The 19,161-nt window shown below is 34.9% G+C and overlaps 1 protein-coding gene and 1 long non-coding RNA gene across 3 annotated transcripts; both read left to right on the top strand.

Annotated features, from left to right (window-relative positions):
• The first annotated feature begins 412 nt into the window (after positions 1-412).
• LOC147837672 (uncharacterized) lies at positions 413-3,996 on the top strand. The gene is made up of 5 exons (XR_015526428.1): positions 413-512; positions 1,065-1,255; positions 1,545-1,702; positions 2,215-2,310; positions 3,049-3,996. It is a non-coding gene; the product is annotated as an uncharacterized LOC147837672 (long non-coding RNA).
• A 4,895-nt stretch (positions 3,997-8,891) lies between these two features.
• fam185a (family with sequence similarity 185 member A) lies at positions 8,892-17,805 on the top strand. Of its 2 annotated transcripts, XR_015526427.1 has the most exons (9): positions 8,892-9,402; positions 9,573-9,682; positions 11,917-12,009; positions 12,302-12,440; positions 12,529-12,570; positions 12,648-12,743; positions 17,147-17,281; positions 17,409-17,633; positions 17,717-17,805. XR_015526427.1 is itself a non-coding variant. In XM_087312083.1 (8 exons), the coding sequence occupies exons 1-8, from the start codon at positions 9,003-9,005 to the stop codon at positions 17,525-17,527; spliced, it is 1,134 nt and encodes a 377-aa protein (XP_087168209.1). In that variant the 5' UTR covers positions 8,892-9,002; the 3' UTR covers positions 17,528-17,805. The 2 variants fall into 2 exon arrangements, 1 of the variants encoding a protein (XP_087168209.1); XM_087312083.1 differs by having other exon boundaries at positions 17,409-17,805.
• Positions 17,806-19,161: the final 1,356 nt, after the last annotated feature.

The following is a 19,161-nucleotide window of genomic DNA, read 5'->3' on the forward strand; positions in this document are numbered from 1 at the left end:
ATTAATGTCTACCCAAACCCTAAACCCAACCATACTGTAAAAATATTTATTATTGTTTTACAGTGTTACAAAAATGATGCTAAATTGCTGGCGTAACTGTAGCTGTATCCTATTTAGGCTACACAAAACAGAACATGATTAAAATACATAAAACCATGATTTCGAAGTCGGGATTCGAACCCAAAACATCATGCTAAGCATAGAATCAATAAGCAAACCCACAGTTCTCTAAGCCATTTGAGACAGAGATAATTTGGAGACCTTGGCAGTCAAATTAGGATTCACCAGGTCTCGAAACGTTTCTAAGCTGATCGATGCTTTGAATCGCTTTAGTCACGTGACTAGGTGTTTCGAAACACTTTAGTCACGTGACTTGGGTGCTTCGGATCATGCTTCGGTGCAGTGATTCGAAACACTTGCGCTTCGGGATCTCGACACTGTGTCAAAACATCAGTTTCACGTCAGCCATCCCTAGTTAAGAGCAGGCCAACGACGTTTCTGCTAAATCATAGGTATGTATGTCTTTTTTTGTTGTCATCTAACGTTATGTTATTTGATATGTTGGCTTTGATGTGCGCGTGTATCCTAATACGGAACTATTTGTTATAATTTAGCCGTGAGTTACTTGTTTCGTGTACTTGGTTTTGGCTATTTACATCAATAAAAGTTTAGAGTGAATGTATTTGAAACAAATAGCGATTTCAATCGAGTCATTTGCTTTAATAACTCACGATTAATACAATGAGTATCATATAACATACCAGATCAGGTATCCAAGTCAAATATAACATTATGTCCTGTTTATCTAGATTGCTGTCAGCATTGCGCACATCATAACCTTTTTTCCCTTCGAACCAGAGCCAGTGGAACAAACGGTGACGTGTTTAACTGTGTAATTTGTGTGAAAATCGTGTGATTTTCATGTAATTCATTGCTTGATTTGTTAGCTCGACTAAATGTCTATATCATATTCAGACCAACTTGCTTTAACAGTCAGCTAGCTTTTATTTACATAAAAAATATAAAGGGCTAAATATATATTTTTCTTTCTTTTTGCTCAAAAGGACTGAAATATTGACAATGACATAATTCAATGCAAGATTTCCTTGAGGAGGTGAGACTTGTTATCATCAGTGAAATTTGACGGTCATTCACCAGCAGATGCAAGAAACCTTTTCTCTTTGCCCAAAAGAAGTTGTTGAGATTTAGCCAGGAAGAAATTAGAGAGAGAGATAACCTGGACTTTAAGGAAGAGGTAAGTCACTATATTGCAATTGCTTTGGTTTCATTCAAGGTAGTAATGATAATGCTAAAAATAACAAACAACATTATTATTATAGGTAATTCAAAATACATCTGTATTCAGCATTTGAACATTTAAATATTTACATTTACATATATATATATATATATATATATATATATATATATATATATATATATATATATATATATATATATATATATATATATATATATATATATATATATATATATATGTTATGTGTAAAAATTAATATGTATGTTTTTTTTGTATATTGTAGATCTGCACAGAGTTTTCTCAGATCTGTAATGTAGATCTCCTGAGACAGTTAATCGAGTGACTTGATAAATATACAGCACCTCTCCTGAAACTCTACAGAAAAGAAGGGATTCAATGGGTCCAGAGATGGATACAACTTTAAACAAGATGGATGAGCAGGTACTCATTAAGATTTTTTTTTTCTTATACACCCGTCTGATGTTTTTAACATGTGCAACATATTTTGTCCTGTCAAGAATTTCATGCTCAGGTAATACAGTCTAATAAAACGTAATTGCAACAATTTAATTGTTCAGCCCTTTCGCATTAATTTTAATTGTGTCAAGTTGTGTTTTGATTGTGAGATGGAAGTAAGATAAATAACAGATGTTTCACTTGTTTTGAGTGACCATTTCAAATGAATACATTCAAAGAGGAAAATAGAAAATAATAGCTGTAGTTTTTAACTTAAAGTAATTGTCACATGAAACTAAACATTTTTCTAAATTTGCCAACACAACCATTATCAAATTCCATTGTATGGAAACCACAAAATTCTTTTTTAAAAATAAAGCCATGTGTTTTTTCAACAGCATGAATAAAATACTATGCTCATTTAAATGTACTAAGTACATTTTTACTTACAAAACAATAAGATTGTAAAACACCCTTTGTAAATGACTTTCCTTTAGGTCACTGATATTGTCACCGATCGAGAAAGAGCAGCTCTTGAGGGATTGCCAATTTTTCTTCGTAAAAATTCTGCTTGCTTTCTCAAGATATGTCTGGTAAGTTACCCATTTTCATACCCTATTCTACATTTATTAGTCTGCTTGGTAACACTTTTAATAGCTGCACGCTATAAATAATTTATTTAGTATTAGCGAATAGTTAATTTATTTTCTGTTAAGCATAACTCTACATGAAGTGCTCAATGATTGTATTTTTTTTAACTTTAATGATTCATTTGTATTACTAATTTAAGTATTGCATTATTTACAAACCAGTTATTTAAGAATAGTTGGTGTTTTTAAGATCATTCAGAATGCTTAAGTACACGATTAATAAACTATTCAAATTAACATTTAAATGTCCTAATATTAAGGGTATGTAATAATAGTTACTTTGTATGTTAGTATATGCTTTATGAGCTTAACTTCATCCAGTTGTGACCTAATCTAAAGTGAGGACTATTTATGCTTTATAAATCCCTTATGAATGACAATTAAAGGCTCAGTTATATTCTAAACAGGACAATAAACAACTTTCACAATTGAAACTGTATCAAATAAAAGTAAATCTTTGCAATTTTATGTAAAATAAAAGTTTAAAAAAATTGCTAAATATTAAAAAGTTGTCAATATATTGTTAAATTATTATATATTATAGACTATTCAAAGTGTTACTGTTTGTATGTACGAAAGTATTACATGTTTTTATTTTCTTTGCATAATAGTAATAACATTAATAAGTAGTAATTAATATTACACATCAATTAATTTTCCCATTACTTAATCTCCTATAAGGACACGGACCCTGAAGACCACAGCACCAGAGATTAAAGGATTGGAATCTTCACTGTGGTGGAAGATGATAATGGCACTTCTGCATCCCTGCAATATGTGATGAACCTCGCTAAAATCTTGGAGGAGGCCATAGTACTTCAGGATATCACACATCTGCCTGCAGCCTTCGCTTACTTGTTCAGCCTCTTGTATAGACTGAATATGGAACACCCAAAAGAACTCAAATATACTTTTTAAGTGATTCAGCATGTTTTATGGAGGTTGGTGGCACATGATCTGCGAGAGTTCAGTTCATTCATTCATTCATTTTCTTTTCGGCTTAGTCCCTTTATTAATCTGGGGTCGCCACAGCGCAATGAACTTGTTTTACGTAGCGTATGCCCTTCCGGCTGCAACCCATCTCTGGAAAACATTCATACACACTCATTCACACATACACTACGGACAATTTTAGCCTACCCAATTCACCTGTGCCACACGTCTTTGGACTGTGGGGGAAACCGGAGAACCCAAAGGAAACCCACGTGAACGCAGGGAGAACATTCAAACTCCACACAGTAACGGCAACTGACCCGTGACCACTTCCTAATGTGCCACTGTTTCAATGTTTTGAGGTCTGTTTTTGGACTTTATGTACTTTGTTGACAAAAGTGCAGTACACTTTAAAGACTGTATGAATGGAGTGGCTTTTAGGGTTTACTCTGATTAGATGATTGTATATTCACCTGGTTTGAGTGTTTAGACACACTAATAGCTTGGTTTTAGTAAGGTTGCCAGTTATTTTATGTTGAGGCAGTGTACAATCTTTTCAAATCTGGAAACATTCAGTACTAGTTGTGTACAAACTAGCCCAATGCTGAACACGGCTAATGTCAAATGCTGATTTTGTATGCAAATGTTTTGGATTGTGATTTGAACACAGTTAAAAATAAAAAAAAGTGAATTGACTATTCTTGTGTATTTAATTTGAATCCTAAAAATTAATAGTAAATGCATAATGAATCAGTTTGTTTTATTTTGTTCAGTAAACTAAAAAAATCTTGTTGGGTAAACATAATCATTTTTGTTCAGTAAACAAAAGATCTTGTTGAATAAACGTGAAAATTTTTGTTCAGCAAACAAAAGATCTTGTTGAGTAAACATGATAATATTTGTTCAGCAAACAAAAATATCTTGTTGGGTGAACATGACATTTTTTGTTCAGCAAACAAAAATATCCTGTTGGTTGAACATGATATTTTTTGTTCAGCAAACAAAAATGTCTTGTTGGGTTAACATGATATTTTTTGTTCAGCAAACAAAAATGTCTTGTTGAATGAACATGATATTTTTTGTTCAGCAAACAAAAATATCCTGTTGGTTGAACATGATATTTTTTGTTCAGCAAACAAAAATATCTTGTTGGGTGAACATGATACTTTTTGTTCAGAGAACTAAAGAATTCAACAAAATATTTTGAGTTCACTGGTCTTCAAACCCTGTTTGTTGAGTTAACTCAAAAAGCTATGTGTGATAGGTTGCCTAATTATTTTAAGTTTAGTCAACTTTTTTTTTTTACAGTGTAGTGCTTCAAACGAGTCGCCTTGATCACGATTCATTAGGTGTTTCGCCATGACGTACGAACGAAACCAAGTTATTCACGTGCACGCGCAAACCCGGGAGATTTCAAACCTGAGGCCCCGCCCTCTGACGCAGAAACCCAGACACACACATACACACACCCACAAACACACACACACAAACATGCCGGTCGATTGAAGTCACACTGCAGATGGATATATTGAGTCTCTACCCAAAGATGAAACCTCAGCATTATAACCAAGCAGTTGGAAACTTCTGGAAGCTACATGCTACAAAGAATACTTCATCTGAGTTTGTTAAAGGAAGGATCAGTAAAGAGTAACTGATGGACGTCAGGATGGGTTTCTTCCATTTCTCAAGTGTAAGTACGTGCGGTTAAAGTTGTTGCCTCGTTTACTCTAGCTTGCAAATGTATTTAGTTGTGATTTGTTACTTGTAACCGCGTGTACTGTATCAGGTTAACTGGATATATTATCTTATCGCGTGCAAAGTCACGTTAAAAACGCGACGCGTGCTGTTTGTTTATGGAGCTCCGTGCTAGAGTTCTGCTCCCGCGATTTATTCGGAAATGTATTCCCGCGCCGCAGAAATCTGGCGCGGGGACAGCCGCGGGAATAAATTTCCGAATAAATCGCGGGAGCGGTCGGTAACGGGTTTAATTTGGGACGGGAGCGGGCTGTCTAGCAATATCACGGATATTGCTATGTGAATTAGAAAGAGAGAGTCTGCTTGGTATGAGAGAGCGTATGAGAGAGAGCGAGCGAGAGAGAGAGAGAGAGAGAGAGAGAGCGAACGAACGAACGAGCTGTGTGTATGTGTTTATACAGACAGCTTGGCTGTCTGGACTGTATACTGGGTGATTTTTGGTTGTGTTCTCCGCTCTAGCGGGACCGGGCGCGGCGGGCAGAAAACGGAGCGGGTTCTCAGGCTAAAACCTGGCGGGTGCGGGCGGAAGCGGGAGCGTTGTTATCCGGAGGTGTGTGTGTGTTTTTGTGTGTGTGTGGTATGGCGAGTACACGACTGTCTCCTTCGTTCGGTTATCCGTAGCACTATCCACTCGCCATAGTGTGGCAGCTAAAATCCACGCATACACTATCGAGCGTGTATGAACTGTGATTACTTTTTAAATTGCTGATTAGCTATTGGCCATTTCCCTCTCTGACTGAAGGCAGTCGACCAATCGCGACAGACTGTCATCGGTCCAATCAGCGCAGATTAGCTCTGCGCTAAGGAGGGGTTTGGGAACAAATGAATCACTGGACGATTCATACAGGAGTCGCTGGGATAATTAGGTAAAAATAAATGCAGATTATAAGACCATGAAAGTGTTTTTTGACCTTGCATGCATATTAGACTGTTGTTGGAGACTCTTACAACCAAGATATGACCCTATTTCATGTATAATATGGGCTCTTTAAAGTTTATGCTAGTTAATACTACAGTGTGCTGTTGCATTCATTAACAAAGTTGTAGATACTGCAATATATACAGTATAATACGTTTATTATAGTTAGTATGGTTCAAAAACGTACTATTATTTGCTATAAATACTATTACAACTTATTTCATGTGGGTTGAATCGTATCTTTAGAACCATATAACATGATTGAAAGCAGCTCCTAGATAACTCATAACTGTTTCTTATATAAATAAACAAACAAGAGAAGCACCCAGCACAGTCCTTAGCTTAGCTAACAGTATTGAACATATAGATAATTATTAAAAAATCATAACTTACCCTCTGATTGCTCGAGGCCTCCAACAACGTGAGCTGCCCTGTGTGCTGACAAACAGAAACGCCCCATCTCATTGGCTGGCTGTAGCCAATAAACTGGCTTTGCTGCTCTTTTACTGGTATGTACATTACAGTAGAATTAATGATATTTAACAAAAATCTTTTCAGAAAATAGTTGAAATAAACCCTAAATAATAAAATAATCGTGGCAAATGATTATTTTGCACCTCAGTCCTGTTGGCTGCTGGCATTGTTCATTGGTCAGGCTTCAGCCAATGAAACAGCTTTACACCAGCCCCGCCCCTCCCCCGCCCCGCGCTGCTCACGCCTCTGCATCTGCGAGTGCACAGATGAGTTCTGCTACAGAGATCGCGGGAGATGTGTAGCAAAAGTCAGAGTGCGGGAGATTTGTAGTTGTACTGACGAATCTGAGAGGTTGTGAGTGCCGACCTGTGGTTGTAGAATGGAGATGCAATCAAATTTGCCGTGCACACGTGTGTCTGTCACTTTGTATTTGTGAATGACATTTTACAAATACACAACTATTAATCTGCAACTTCCAATTCAAAACACAAGTGTGTGGATTGTTGTGTGTGTGTGCAAATCGAGGATTTCAGCTGTTCACATCAGAGCTGTAAGTGTACATTTCAACCTACACATACAAATATTCTTATCACAAGTGCTCACATTTACATTTGCAAGCTCTCGAGTATTGCTACTGAATTACTTTCATATCCGTTTAGCCGGGAGAGCTGTGCTCGCGTGGAGTGGAGCTCTCCCTAAGGGACCGTCGGAAAAGTGCTTTTTTTTCGTTTTTTTTTTTTTTTTTGCTCTATTCTGCGTGTTTTATTTTAAACACAACTAATTTTCTCTTAAACGAGCACAACAGTTACTAAAGTGGTCGAATGCTTCATTCATTCATTCATTATAGATCTGTGCATTCTTACATTAACACCTCTGTTATCAAACAAAACACAATGAGAGATTCATCTGCTGCTCTTCACTAAATAACTATAGTAACTTTAATCAATATGCAAATACAATTAAAAGTTAAATAGATTTTATACCTTTATTTATTTTCTGTATGGGACATTGATTTTAATAGGTTAAACCTTTTATTTTATTGTCAATATTTTCTATTGTTTGCTATGTATTCTATCATTTGAAGCTATTTGTTGTCCCATATTTTAACATCCCAACGTTAATATACATGACATAACATTGCTAATCATTAAATAGCTATAGTGCTATCTGTTAGTTTTAACGTCAGCTAATGTTATGGAAGGGCATAGATGTTATGGAGAATAGTAATATTAATGTAACTACCCCCATCATTCCTTCCTCAAGCAAATGTGTAAATGTTAGATCTATTCAGCAATATTGTTCATTGCATTGGCATTTTTATCTGACATTTTCCCAGCTTGTAGTAGTCGATCAAAAAGCTGTTTAGTTTCTTATGACTTTACACTAGCAGTGGAATTTACTGCGATGTGACGGGGCGCCACCTGAAATCTTGCCTTGGGCGCCAAATTGGTTAGGGCCGGGCCTAATACAGATTAATCACAAAACTTGATGAAACCACAAATCTTTGATAAAAGAACTTTTTTAAGTGAATGTGTGCATGGAAAATGTATTCTAACAAAAATTAACACATTTAACCAGCAATTATTAGGCTATATAATTTGAGTCAAATTCACAACAATCTCATTTGAGCTTGTATTAATATGGTCATATCAATCATTACAAAACAATGAGACAAAATGGAAGTAGATTCTTAGTCTTTGTTATTTTAAGTCATGTAATTATGAGTGTGTTTATTTTAAATTCTTAGATTAAACTAGGTGCATTTTTACGATTCCCAAAAAAAGTATATCTAAATTTGTAAAACTTCTTAATGAGTGATATAAGTAAAGGCCAGGGAACACGTTGGAAGACTGCACCTCTGGTGATGCAGGTGCGCTCACGGCTTGTCATAACCTCTCACCAGGGGCAAGGTAGGTTCAATCATTGTGGCGTTTTCCATAGATTTCCCCATAGTGGAAATTTCAAATCAAATCATTTTTATAATCACAGCAGCACGTGTGCTTTGATGAGTGAAAAGCTTAGGTGCTGGCTCCAGTGCAAAATACAGACAGTGCAAAATACAAACAGCAACATACTCCCAAAAAACAAGACAATGTACTATTGGCAATGTTGACAGCAACAGGGTCGTTGTACAAAAAACAAAATTGGGATTGGGTCTTAGAACTTTGCAATATCAGGACGTGCCCATCATCATTGTTCATTCGTTATTGAATATGTTGTTTATTTTTCGTTATTTGAGCCATCTTTCTTGTACTGACAACACTTCACAATCTATTTAAATTTAAATAATACCAAAGTCCCTTGAAGGTGTATCATATAGTTTTGATGATGATACATCATTTGCACTCAATGCATTGTCAGTTGATGGACTTCATTTCCCACAATTCCACTCGCGCGACTCTTTTCGGTGCCTGTCATCACTAAGCGCCGCTCGTGTGACCCCGTGATATAAACATTTCCTATACGCTTTTCCTACTGCTAGTAGCGTTTGTCTTTGAACTGCAATGCGTACTACTTTACTTTAGTCTTCAGAACACAAAGTAAAGCTTTAGTTATGTTTGTTTGTACAGTTACACGGCGTTTACGTCACGCTACATGTGCGTCATTATTTCAGAGAGTTTTAAGGCTCTCTCAGGTTTCCCGGAGTTATACTGATGCTCCCGCTACTGTGAAACACTTAGATAAACCTATAAAGCATTGGGAGTTTTTAATTAGTCCTTTCACAAAGGTTAAGTGTCATTTAGGCTGTAATATATCCATAAAATCACTGGACCCACATACTTTTCCAGAAGCTGATAGAGCCTTTATTACTGTGCACGTGACTGATCCCAATCAAACTGTTGATGTGGACAGATTTCAAGTTCATTATGATGACCAAAGCAGTGAACTTGAGATTTTGGCCGACGGAGGGGACAGCGATGTCACTGTTGAACTGACAGCACCTATTAAATGTGGTAAGGCTTTAAATTCAGACTTGTAATCTTATTAAATGGTGTATTATATATATATATATATATATATATATATATATATATATATATATATATATATATATATATATATATATATATGTGTGTGTGTGTGTGTGTGCATGCATCCTTTTAGTCCCTCTCCATCCCTTCAGATCTCCAAATCAAGACGAAAGACAAAGGTAATGTGAAGATCCAGAAAATGGAGAGTGACCGCTGCCATGTGCACACAGAGAGAGGAAACTGTGTCCTCAAGTCTGTCAAGGTAATATTTTTTTGTTTAACTTTTATATACATAGCTATAGAGGAATTACCAACCTACGTCACACCGGTTCAACCGCGCATACGTGTTGCAAAAAAAGCCCGGTTGCAATAGATGTTGTGTTGTGCAATAGGAGGCCAAAACTGACAGTCCAAAAAAAGAAAGCTTACCGTACACCTCACTGCTTTCAATGCCAACCGCAGACATCTTTGGCTAACAGCCATCAGAAGAGCTGAATGGAGTGAACACCTAATTAAAAATGCTCGACTCTGCAGCTCTCATTTTATACCAGGTCAGTTCAGGCTATGATGAATCATACACATTACTTATTTTTGATTGCAGCAATGATTTCAGCAAAAACAATTAAATATGGTTAATTAAACTGCGGACACTGAATGCTTAGAAGTTCACATACCCTGCCGCACAGGTGCAGTTTACTGTCAGAAAACAGTTGTTTTGCTTGTTGATGATTACCCAGGCCTTGTACAGTTTCATCTTCTTTAGCTAGGCAAAACCTCGTTTTTTAAGTTTTAAATCTGGTAATCATGGAACATTATTTCTTGCACATGACCACGCAGTAGACTTGTAGGCCTTTAACTTCTCTCTTGTAAAAACACTTGGAGTTTCAATGAGATAGTTGTATATTTTGGGCTGGATGCTTGGCCATTTCATCTTATCCAATATCCATTGGGAGAGTGTCATTGTAAATGTACCTGTCAGACAAACGCAGCTCACTTTAAGGTTTATTTTGCCAAATAACTGTGCTTATCACTGGGTGACGTGCTGTTTTAAAAAGCTGAAAGCATTATGTGAATAATATGTATAATTTGTAATCAATATAACTTATCTCTAATGCAACAACAAACTCTGTACCGCATCGAATGTCATTCGCTCGCTGTAAATGCTAGTGCTGCCAGGGTTTTTCTGCAACCTCGATGCGCGCGCATCCGAAATGTTTACAAACTGGTAGTTCCCTATTAGCTTTTAATATTGACATTGAAACGTATAGGTTTTGAGATACTAAAATATTATATCAACAAAATTATTAAAGTGATATCTATTTTAATATAGATTTTAACTCTATATATGAATGTGTTAAAATAATTAAACAATTTATTTGAAAATTCTTTAAATAAATCATATATTTATCAAACAAATTAGAAAGTATATTATTCTTAAATAGTCTGTTAAATATAAAAAATCAAAAAGTATATTGTAAAAATCTGTATATTGGATTCATTTTTATGCAAAAAAATGTAATAAAAATAAATATATCTAACAAAGCAGTGTTATTGTAAATTACATTGAAAACAAATTATTTATTTGTTCGAAACAATACAATAACACTAAAACATTATAGAGTGGATGAACTATGACGTCATCTTGTAGGCAAATCAGATGCTAGCATAAAACTGGTTCCCTCAATAAAATCCCTATAGGATTTTCCCCATAGGCTTTTCGAAGATTGCGAATAATAAGCTCTGTGTTCAAACACTGTTCATTACACTTACACATTTTGTCCAGCCGGATAATCCTCACACCAAAATACAACTTTGAGCACTTTTGAGGCACGCCTGTGACGTCAGCCCAGCCCTGCTACAGACAACTCTTCTAGCTTATTTTTAGAAAAATGCTCCATGACAAAGAGTTAATCTCTCTGTTTATTTTATTATAATACACGCTATATATTATAAACAAATAAATACGCAAAAAACACATAGACTTACGTGCTTACGTGCAAAAAAACTGTTTTAAAAACCTTGACAACTTGTTGCCTAATATTTCATTCCTTTTTTTTACCATACACCTCTGTGAGCATATGACTTAATAATTCATTTGTTATTTGTACAATATTCATAGAATGATATCTGTTGTAATAAACACTAACTACCTGCAAAGTTTTGGAGAAAGTAAGACTAAAAAAAATCAATACAAGTTTTTAGCCAATTGCAAAATTAATCAAACCAATGATGAGCAAATTAAAGTGACAGTAAAGAGGGTTTTTTATACTTAAACTTTCATTACAGAGTTTTCCCACTAAAACATAAAACATTTTATTTAATATAAAATATAAATCATTATGAATAATTGAGCACCAATAATAAAAATGTATAAATGAGCAGAAATTGGTTTCTGAATCAAAATGATTAAACCTCCCTGATTTAATAAATCATGAAGTACTAAATGTGTTTTATTTTTCATGTTTAATGTTTGTGATTTTATTTTATTTTTTTCAGAGTCATGAAGTTCAAGTTCAGTCCACAGGAGGAAATGTCACTGGACTTCACACCATACATGGGAATGTAGATATCGGCACATCTGCAGACGGTGTAAGTAGTAGATTTACACCAACCAGCCAGACAATTTATTAGGTACATCTTGCTAGTATTGATTTGTAAGTGTACTATTCCTTTAAATAATCTTTCTCCACCATTCATATGTCGTCTAGATGTTCTTTGTGTTGCTGTGATGTGATTGGCTAATTAATTAGATACCTCAATAAGTTTATCTTGACCACATCTAAATAATGCTGCGATGTGATTGGATAATAAGATGCTAAATAGCATTTATATAGCTGCATAAGTTGTGAAATGATCTTAAATCTGTGTTTTTGTTTTCCAGAATGTCGATATTAAGAAAATTCAGGGAACCACAATGAATCTCTGCATGGAACATGGTGATCTGAAAGTGAAGGCCATCTACGCTGAAACCACCTCTGTGACCACTTCCTCTGGGAACATCCAGATCGGTCATGTACATGGTGAGGGAGAGCGAAGAAGACTGTTAAAACTCATGTTAAAGACTTGATGTACACCGCTTTAAAAACAAGAACTGTAACTGTTTTACAGGTCAGGCTCTTGTACAAAGTGAAACCGGAAACATTGTCATTGGTAAGTGCGAAGCAATGTGAAGAAGTGACAATTAATTGTCATTGTTTATTGGAATAAGATAATTTCTTACATCACAGACAGCTCAAGTGGAGCCCTGAAGGTGTTTACAGTCTCTGGAAACATTGACGTTTATGTGGGCCAAGAGGGAATTGCAGAACTTCACAGTCAGGAAGGTATTATTGTTATTATTATTATTATTATTATTATTATTATTGTTGTTGTATGTCAGAAAATAATCCAAAAGATGAACCTGATATGAGCATTGCAAACCTTATTCAATAATGTTACATTATGTGGAAAACTGTTATTACATTAAAAAATATATTATGACATTGAGCTCAGGATTTTATTACCTTTTGAGAAAATTATTAGGGTATGAAAATTATGATATAGTTCTTATTACAGTGTTCAGTTTTTACATTTGATTATTATATTATGAGTTGCTACAGTATAACTTCATCCATTCTTTAAAAAAATGCATCTTCTTTAGTTTAGTGTAAAATAAATTATTAGTACTAACTGTATTATTTGTATATTTCAGCTACATTTACAGGTTGTTTGTCGACCCTTAAATTTCATAGTATAAAAAATACGGCTTTAATTAGTCTTAAAAAGAACTTAAAAATGCAATCGGACTGACCTCATAAAGAAATGAAATGAAATTCAATGAAATACACGCTCGCAGAGATTTTGTTTACAAAATTAACGTTTGCTGGAATTTCACTTACGTAAACAGAGCTAAGAGGGATTTCAGTCTGCAATAGCTTATAACATACATTAACAATTATAAACACATTAACAAATACCGTACATTAACGAATTAAGAACTAGAGATGCACCAGTCGACCAGCAAAGGATTGAATTCTGATGATTTTACATATGAACAGCTTGACCAGTGAACTCCACGCAGTGTTGTCATAGAGACGTGCATGGACCCTTACAGCCGCATATAAGGTGTCATTGGTGCCATAGTGTGAAAGTGACACTATGTTCTTAATGTGATCAGTTAAACCCCTCAAAATGTCAATTAAGCCATTTTTTTTCTTTCAAGCTATTTCTTAATTGTTTGCTACATTTCATATGACCATAAATCCAAAGGGCTCTATTTTAACAATCTATGTGCATGGTCTGAAGCGCAGTGCGCAATTTAATTCCCCTTACTGCCCGTAATTCCATTAAGGGCGTGTCCGAATTCATTTTTGCTAGTTTAAGGATGGAAAAATCTGCTCTGCACCACAGTGCATGGTCTAACATGGTTGTGTTTATTTTCTTAATGAGTTATGGGTGGGACTTTTGCATAAAACAATCAGAGTCTCATCTCCCATTCCCTTTAAGAGTCAGTTGCGTCGTGCCATGCCACATTTGCTATTTACTTGGTGAACTTTATAAGTAGAAGAACTGAACGCTTCACTAGTAATAAAACAGTTAAACAGACCATCTGCAGCACAAGGATAAAGAATGAGCCTCCTCCAATCAGCCTTTACTTTCACTTTTTATATCTCTCTTTCATGGATAAGAAAACTGTGTTGTATGCACAGACATCCATTAGTCTACATAATTAATTTTGTTTGTGAAGTGCAAAGATTTGTTTCAAAACTATTTCTAAATTCAGTTCTAATTTACAGCAAACAAATAAACGAACAGTAATAACGAAGTGTGGTCAAAAGTTTTATATATAAGCACAATGCTATGCCCCATATGGTCCAAAAACAGGTGGAAAAATTTAAGCTAGTTTCTAATAAAACAAATATAAATATGCATATAATAAATAATACTAATAATAATGTTATACAAAAGCAAGTTGTCATCAAAAAAACTGAAAAAAGCCCCCTGAGATGAAGTAGGTATGAAGGCAGGGGTTTTTATATTTATGTAAAAATATTAAGTTTTGTACTGTTTTAATCCTTTAGTTTTTTTCATTTGTAAAGATATTTTCGTATTGCTGTACATCCTGCGTGTTTTAAGCAATGTTTAAGCGAGGCAACAACTAACACACTTTGTGCTGGACTTTAGACCTGCTTTCAGCTGGTCTATTGCACAGTCTATTTTAGTTTTTCAAAAAAAAAAAATGCGCCAACAATATGCCTTAACACACCTCTTTTTCTAGACCAGAACACCCACAAAGAGTCCACAAAGTGGCGCAAATGGATTTGCTATTTAAACAATGTGGCGGTAAAACAGGAAAATTAGGTTGCGTTTGACTCAAAATAGCAACACGTGGGTCAAACAACTCTTGCACATTATTGCACCGGGTGTATGAAAAGGCCCAAAGTGTGTGTGGAATAGAGATAGTTACAATAGTATTTTTCATATAATCTTATGAAATGTTGTCCTGTAAGTAGTGAAATTAATTTTCTAACCATATTATAAAATATAAATTAGAAAATAGGATGTATAAAGTATGTGTACACATAAAAGTACATCGCCTTTCAAACGAATATTTTTATCCATTTCTCAGTGGATATGTATTTTGATTATCTTTAGGAACAAAAAGATAATACATTTCATACATGTCTTTTATGATTTTCTTGATTTTTGTCCTGCTTATTAACATTTTATTTTATATTTTTCCTAAATATTTTATGTATGCACTTTTATCTTAATTTATTTTGTTGAATAGTTTGGTATTGACTAATCTAATATATATTCCCAAATATCTTATTGTATAGCATCCTATAGAAAGCATTAATCTAAAATAGATATTTATATAGAGAGTGCTCTATTATGTTGGCTACTGTATATACAGTTCTAAGCAGAAGTTTACATACACTGTATAAAAAGGCACATAACCATTTAAAAAAAGTCAGATGTTAATGTGACTAAACTTTTTCTCTTTTAGGTAAATTAGGATTATCAAATTTGTTTCTGTTATGCTTAATGGCAGAATAATGAGAGAGAGATTTATAATTTGTTATAACTTTTCTTGAAAGTCAATTTTACATACAATAAGATTATTATGCCTCTGAAAAAGCTCAGATTATGGTGTCAAGGTTTTGGAAGTTTCTGATTGGCTAATTGACAACATAGAAGTTAATTGGAGGCACAACTGTAGAATAGTATTTAGGGAAACCTCAAACACACTACTTCTTTTTGTGACAACATGGGAAAACCAACAAGCCAGAGTCAACAAAAAAAGCCAGATTAGAATTTGATAAATTACTCTAGTAAAACGACTTTTGGAGACATGGCCTGTGGTTTGATGGAACTAAGATTGAACTGTTTGGCCATAATGACCAGTGTTACATTTTAAGCACAAAGGGGAAAAGCTTACAAGCATAGGAACACCATCCCAATCGTGAAGTATGGGGGTGGCAGGATCATGTTGTGGGGCTGTTTTGTTGCAGGAGGGACTGGTCCACTTCACAGCGTAGATGGCATCATGAAGAAAGAACATTATGTAGAAATACTAAAACAACATCTCAAGACATCAGCCAGGAAATTAAAACTTGGCCACAAGTGGGTCTTCTAAACAAACTATGACCTTAAGCATACCGGCAAATTAGTTAAAATGTGTTTTAAGGACAACAGAGTAAATGTTTTGAAGTGGCCATCACAAAGTCCTGATCTCAATCTTTTAGAAACTTTGTGGGCAGAGTTGAAAAAGCTTGTGTGAGCAAGACAGCCAGCAAATCTGACTCAGTTACACCAAATCTGTCTGGAGGAATGGGCCAAAATTCCTTCAAACTATTGTGAGAAGCTTGTGGAAGGATACTCAAAACATTTGACCAAAGTTATACAGTTTAAAAGCAAAGCTAAAAAATACCAAGGAAATGTATGTAAACTTTTGAATGTCTAGAAATTAATAAATTCTCAAAAACATTTTTCTCATTATTCTGGCATTAAGCAAATGTAAATCATTTAGGTAATTTTAACGAACCTATAATAGTAAACATTTAGTATGATTTACCATCACACATTAAAAAAAAAGGTTATGTTCCTTTTTTTTTTGGAGTATATGTAAACTTCTGGTTTCAGCTATATTAGTAATACACATATCATCAACAGTTTGTTATATGGTAACAGCCTAAAGTTTATTAATATTTGAAGTTATAATTCATACACTTTACATTAGGATCAAATAAACAATGCATTCATTCATTCATTCATTCATTTTCTTGTCGGCTTAGTCCCTTCATTAATCTGCATTAAGCGGCCTTCCAGCCGCAACCCATCTCTGGGAAACATCCACAAACACTCATTCTCATACACTACGGACAATTTAGCCTACCCAGTTCACCTGTACCGCATGTCTTTGGACTGTGGGGGAAACCGGAGCACCCGGAGGAAACGCACGTGATTGCACGAAAACGAGGACATGCAAACTCCACACAGAAACACCAACTGAGCCAAGGATCAACCCAGGAACCTACTTGCTGTGAGGCAACAGCACTACTTACTGCGCTACTGCTTCGCCTGTAAATAATGCATATTAAAGCAAAATAATATAAAATGTGCAGGTGCATATATTGACATGAGGAAAATATTTTTTCATAGTTGAATCATTTTCTTTCATTTTTAAATAAATGAAACCAACTTTAACTACACATATTCTATGGGATTCTTTTATCTAATCTAGGTGCAGTAAGTGTACGTGTGCCTTCCACTATAAAGACAGCAGTGCAGTTGTGTGGAGCGTCAGTTAGCATTAGCTCTGATTTGGCTTGTGAAGAGATTGAACGTGTATCAGCTGATGGCAAGACAACAGTCACAGGTGAGTCTTCAGACTCTATTTCATTGAGTTTTGTCTAGATCTTATCCTGAAAACTAAAATTGTGACTGTTTAAACTGCAGTGTTCTAATATATTCTGTGTTTAAACCATTCTGTGTGTTCTGTTTAGCTCATTTGAATGCCAGCACATCTGAAGAACGGTGGATAAAAGCCACTGCTGAAAAAGCTGTTGTAAACCTGAAAACCCAGAGCTGGTTTGAAACCCTCAGACTCGGAGCTCAGAGTTAAAACTTGCACAGAAGCTTCCGGTACCAAATACTGACTTTATCCAACAGGACACTTCAAATACAGTATAGCTATGGTGAGATACAGTAGTGTCTTGAAACACGAGTAAGTGAAAATGACAAATTTGACATTGACATAACATGTCTGTATAGAGTATTATGCAAAAACAATATGTATAATGCAAAAATACAGGTTTCTTTAAGGTCACATCAATTTAATTAGAATAAACATGAATTTTATAATTATATAAAATATTAAAATAAAAATGCATTTTTGTTGTACAGTTTGTTTGTTTTTTTTACTTCATAATAAGTATGAAGTATTCATAATAAGAAATAAGTAAATAAATATACATTTTATTGTTTGACATGATATGTTTTATGTTAGAATAAAGCAGCCCTACAAAAATGAATTCATTTCTAGAGGCAAATAAAGTTTTTTTTAGAACTTATTTGGTAAAAAAAATAAATGTATTGTTATAAAGAATTTTATAGTTAATACCCCTCAAAAGGCTGAAATCACATAGCAAAGAATCAAAACTACATAACAAACACCATTCAACCCCTGACCGTATCTCAGGTTTTTTGAGAGTAAATGACATAAATTCAGTGTTGGCCATTGTTTTATCATTCAGGTTGAGCCATGTGACATTTTTTGTCACTCACCTTTATATTGAATGTTATAACAACCTTTTATATATAAGACAGCAACATCTTATTTAACGTTGGTGAAGAAGTAACATATTGTGTTCAAACAGATATGAAATGCCTTCACATTATTTAATATAAAATACAAAATAATAATAATGATAATAATAATTCCTTACATTTCTATAGCACTTTTCTAGACACTAACAGCACTTTACACATTGGGGTGAAATCTCATGCACCACCAATGTGTAGTATCCACCTGGATGACGCCACGGCAGCAATATTGCGCCAGACTGCACACCTCACACCAGCTGATTGGTGAAGAGGAGACAAATTATTATATGGGGATGGTTAGGTGGCCATAATAGACAGAGGCAAATTTGTTAAATCCCTAATCTTTTTCAAAGGACGTCCTGGGATTTTTAATGACCACAATTAACGTCTCATCCGAAAGACGGCGCTCACTGAGCAGTATAGAGTCCCATTCACTATACTAGGGCGTTAGGACCCACACAGACCACAGGTTGAGTGTCCCCTGCTAGCCTCGCTAACACCACTTCCGGCAGGAACCTAGCTTTCCCTTGTAGTCTCCCGTCCAGACACTGACCAGACGCAGCCCTGCTTAGCTTCAGTTTAGCTTTCATGTGAGAGTTGCAGAGTCGGCTAATATAGTCCTAAAACTAACCAGAGTCTAGTGTGAGGAGAGAAAAACACCTTTCCTGATCCAGACAACTCAAACTACAGTATAAGGATCATCACTGTCATAATTCAAGAAATTCATGCCATTGCTTTCATTAAGCAGTGTAGTTTTTGGCCAGAATGATGATAGGCTTTTTATAAAATGTTAAATTATGTTTTACGTTGACATGTTATGTTTTTACAAATGCATATGCTTAAGACATCAGCATCTCAGTGCTGGGGGGTTAATGAACATTACATTGAACAACAAAGAATAAATTGCCGTTCAGTTAAAAAAAAAAAGTGTTT

This window comes from Danio rerio, chromosome 25 (assembly GCF_052040795.2).
Source record: "Danio rerio strain M-AB ecotype USA chromosome 25, GRCz13ab, whole genome shotgun sequence".
NCBI lineage: Eukaryota > Metazoa > Chordata > Actinopteri > Cypriniformes > Danionidae > Danio > Danio rerio.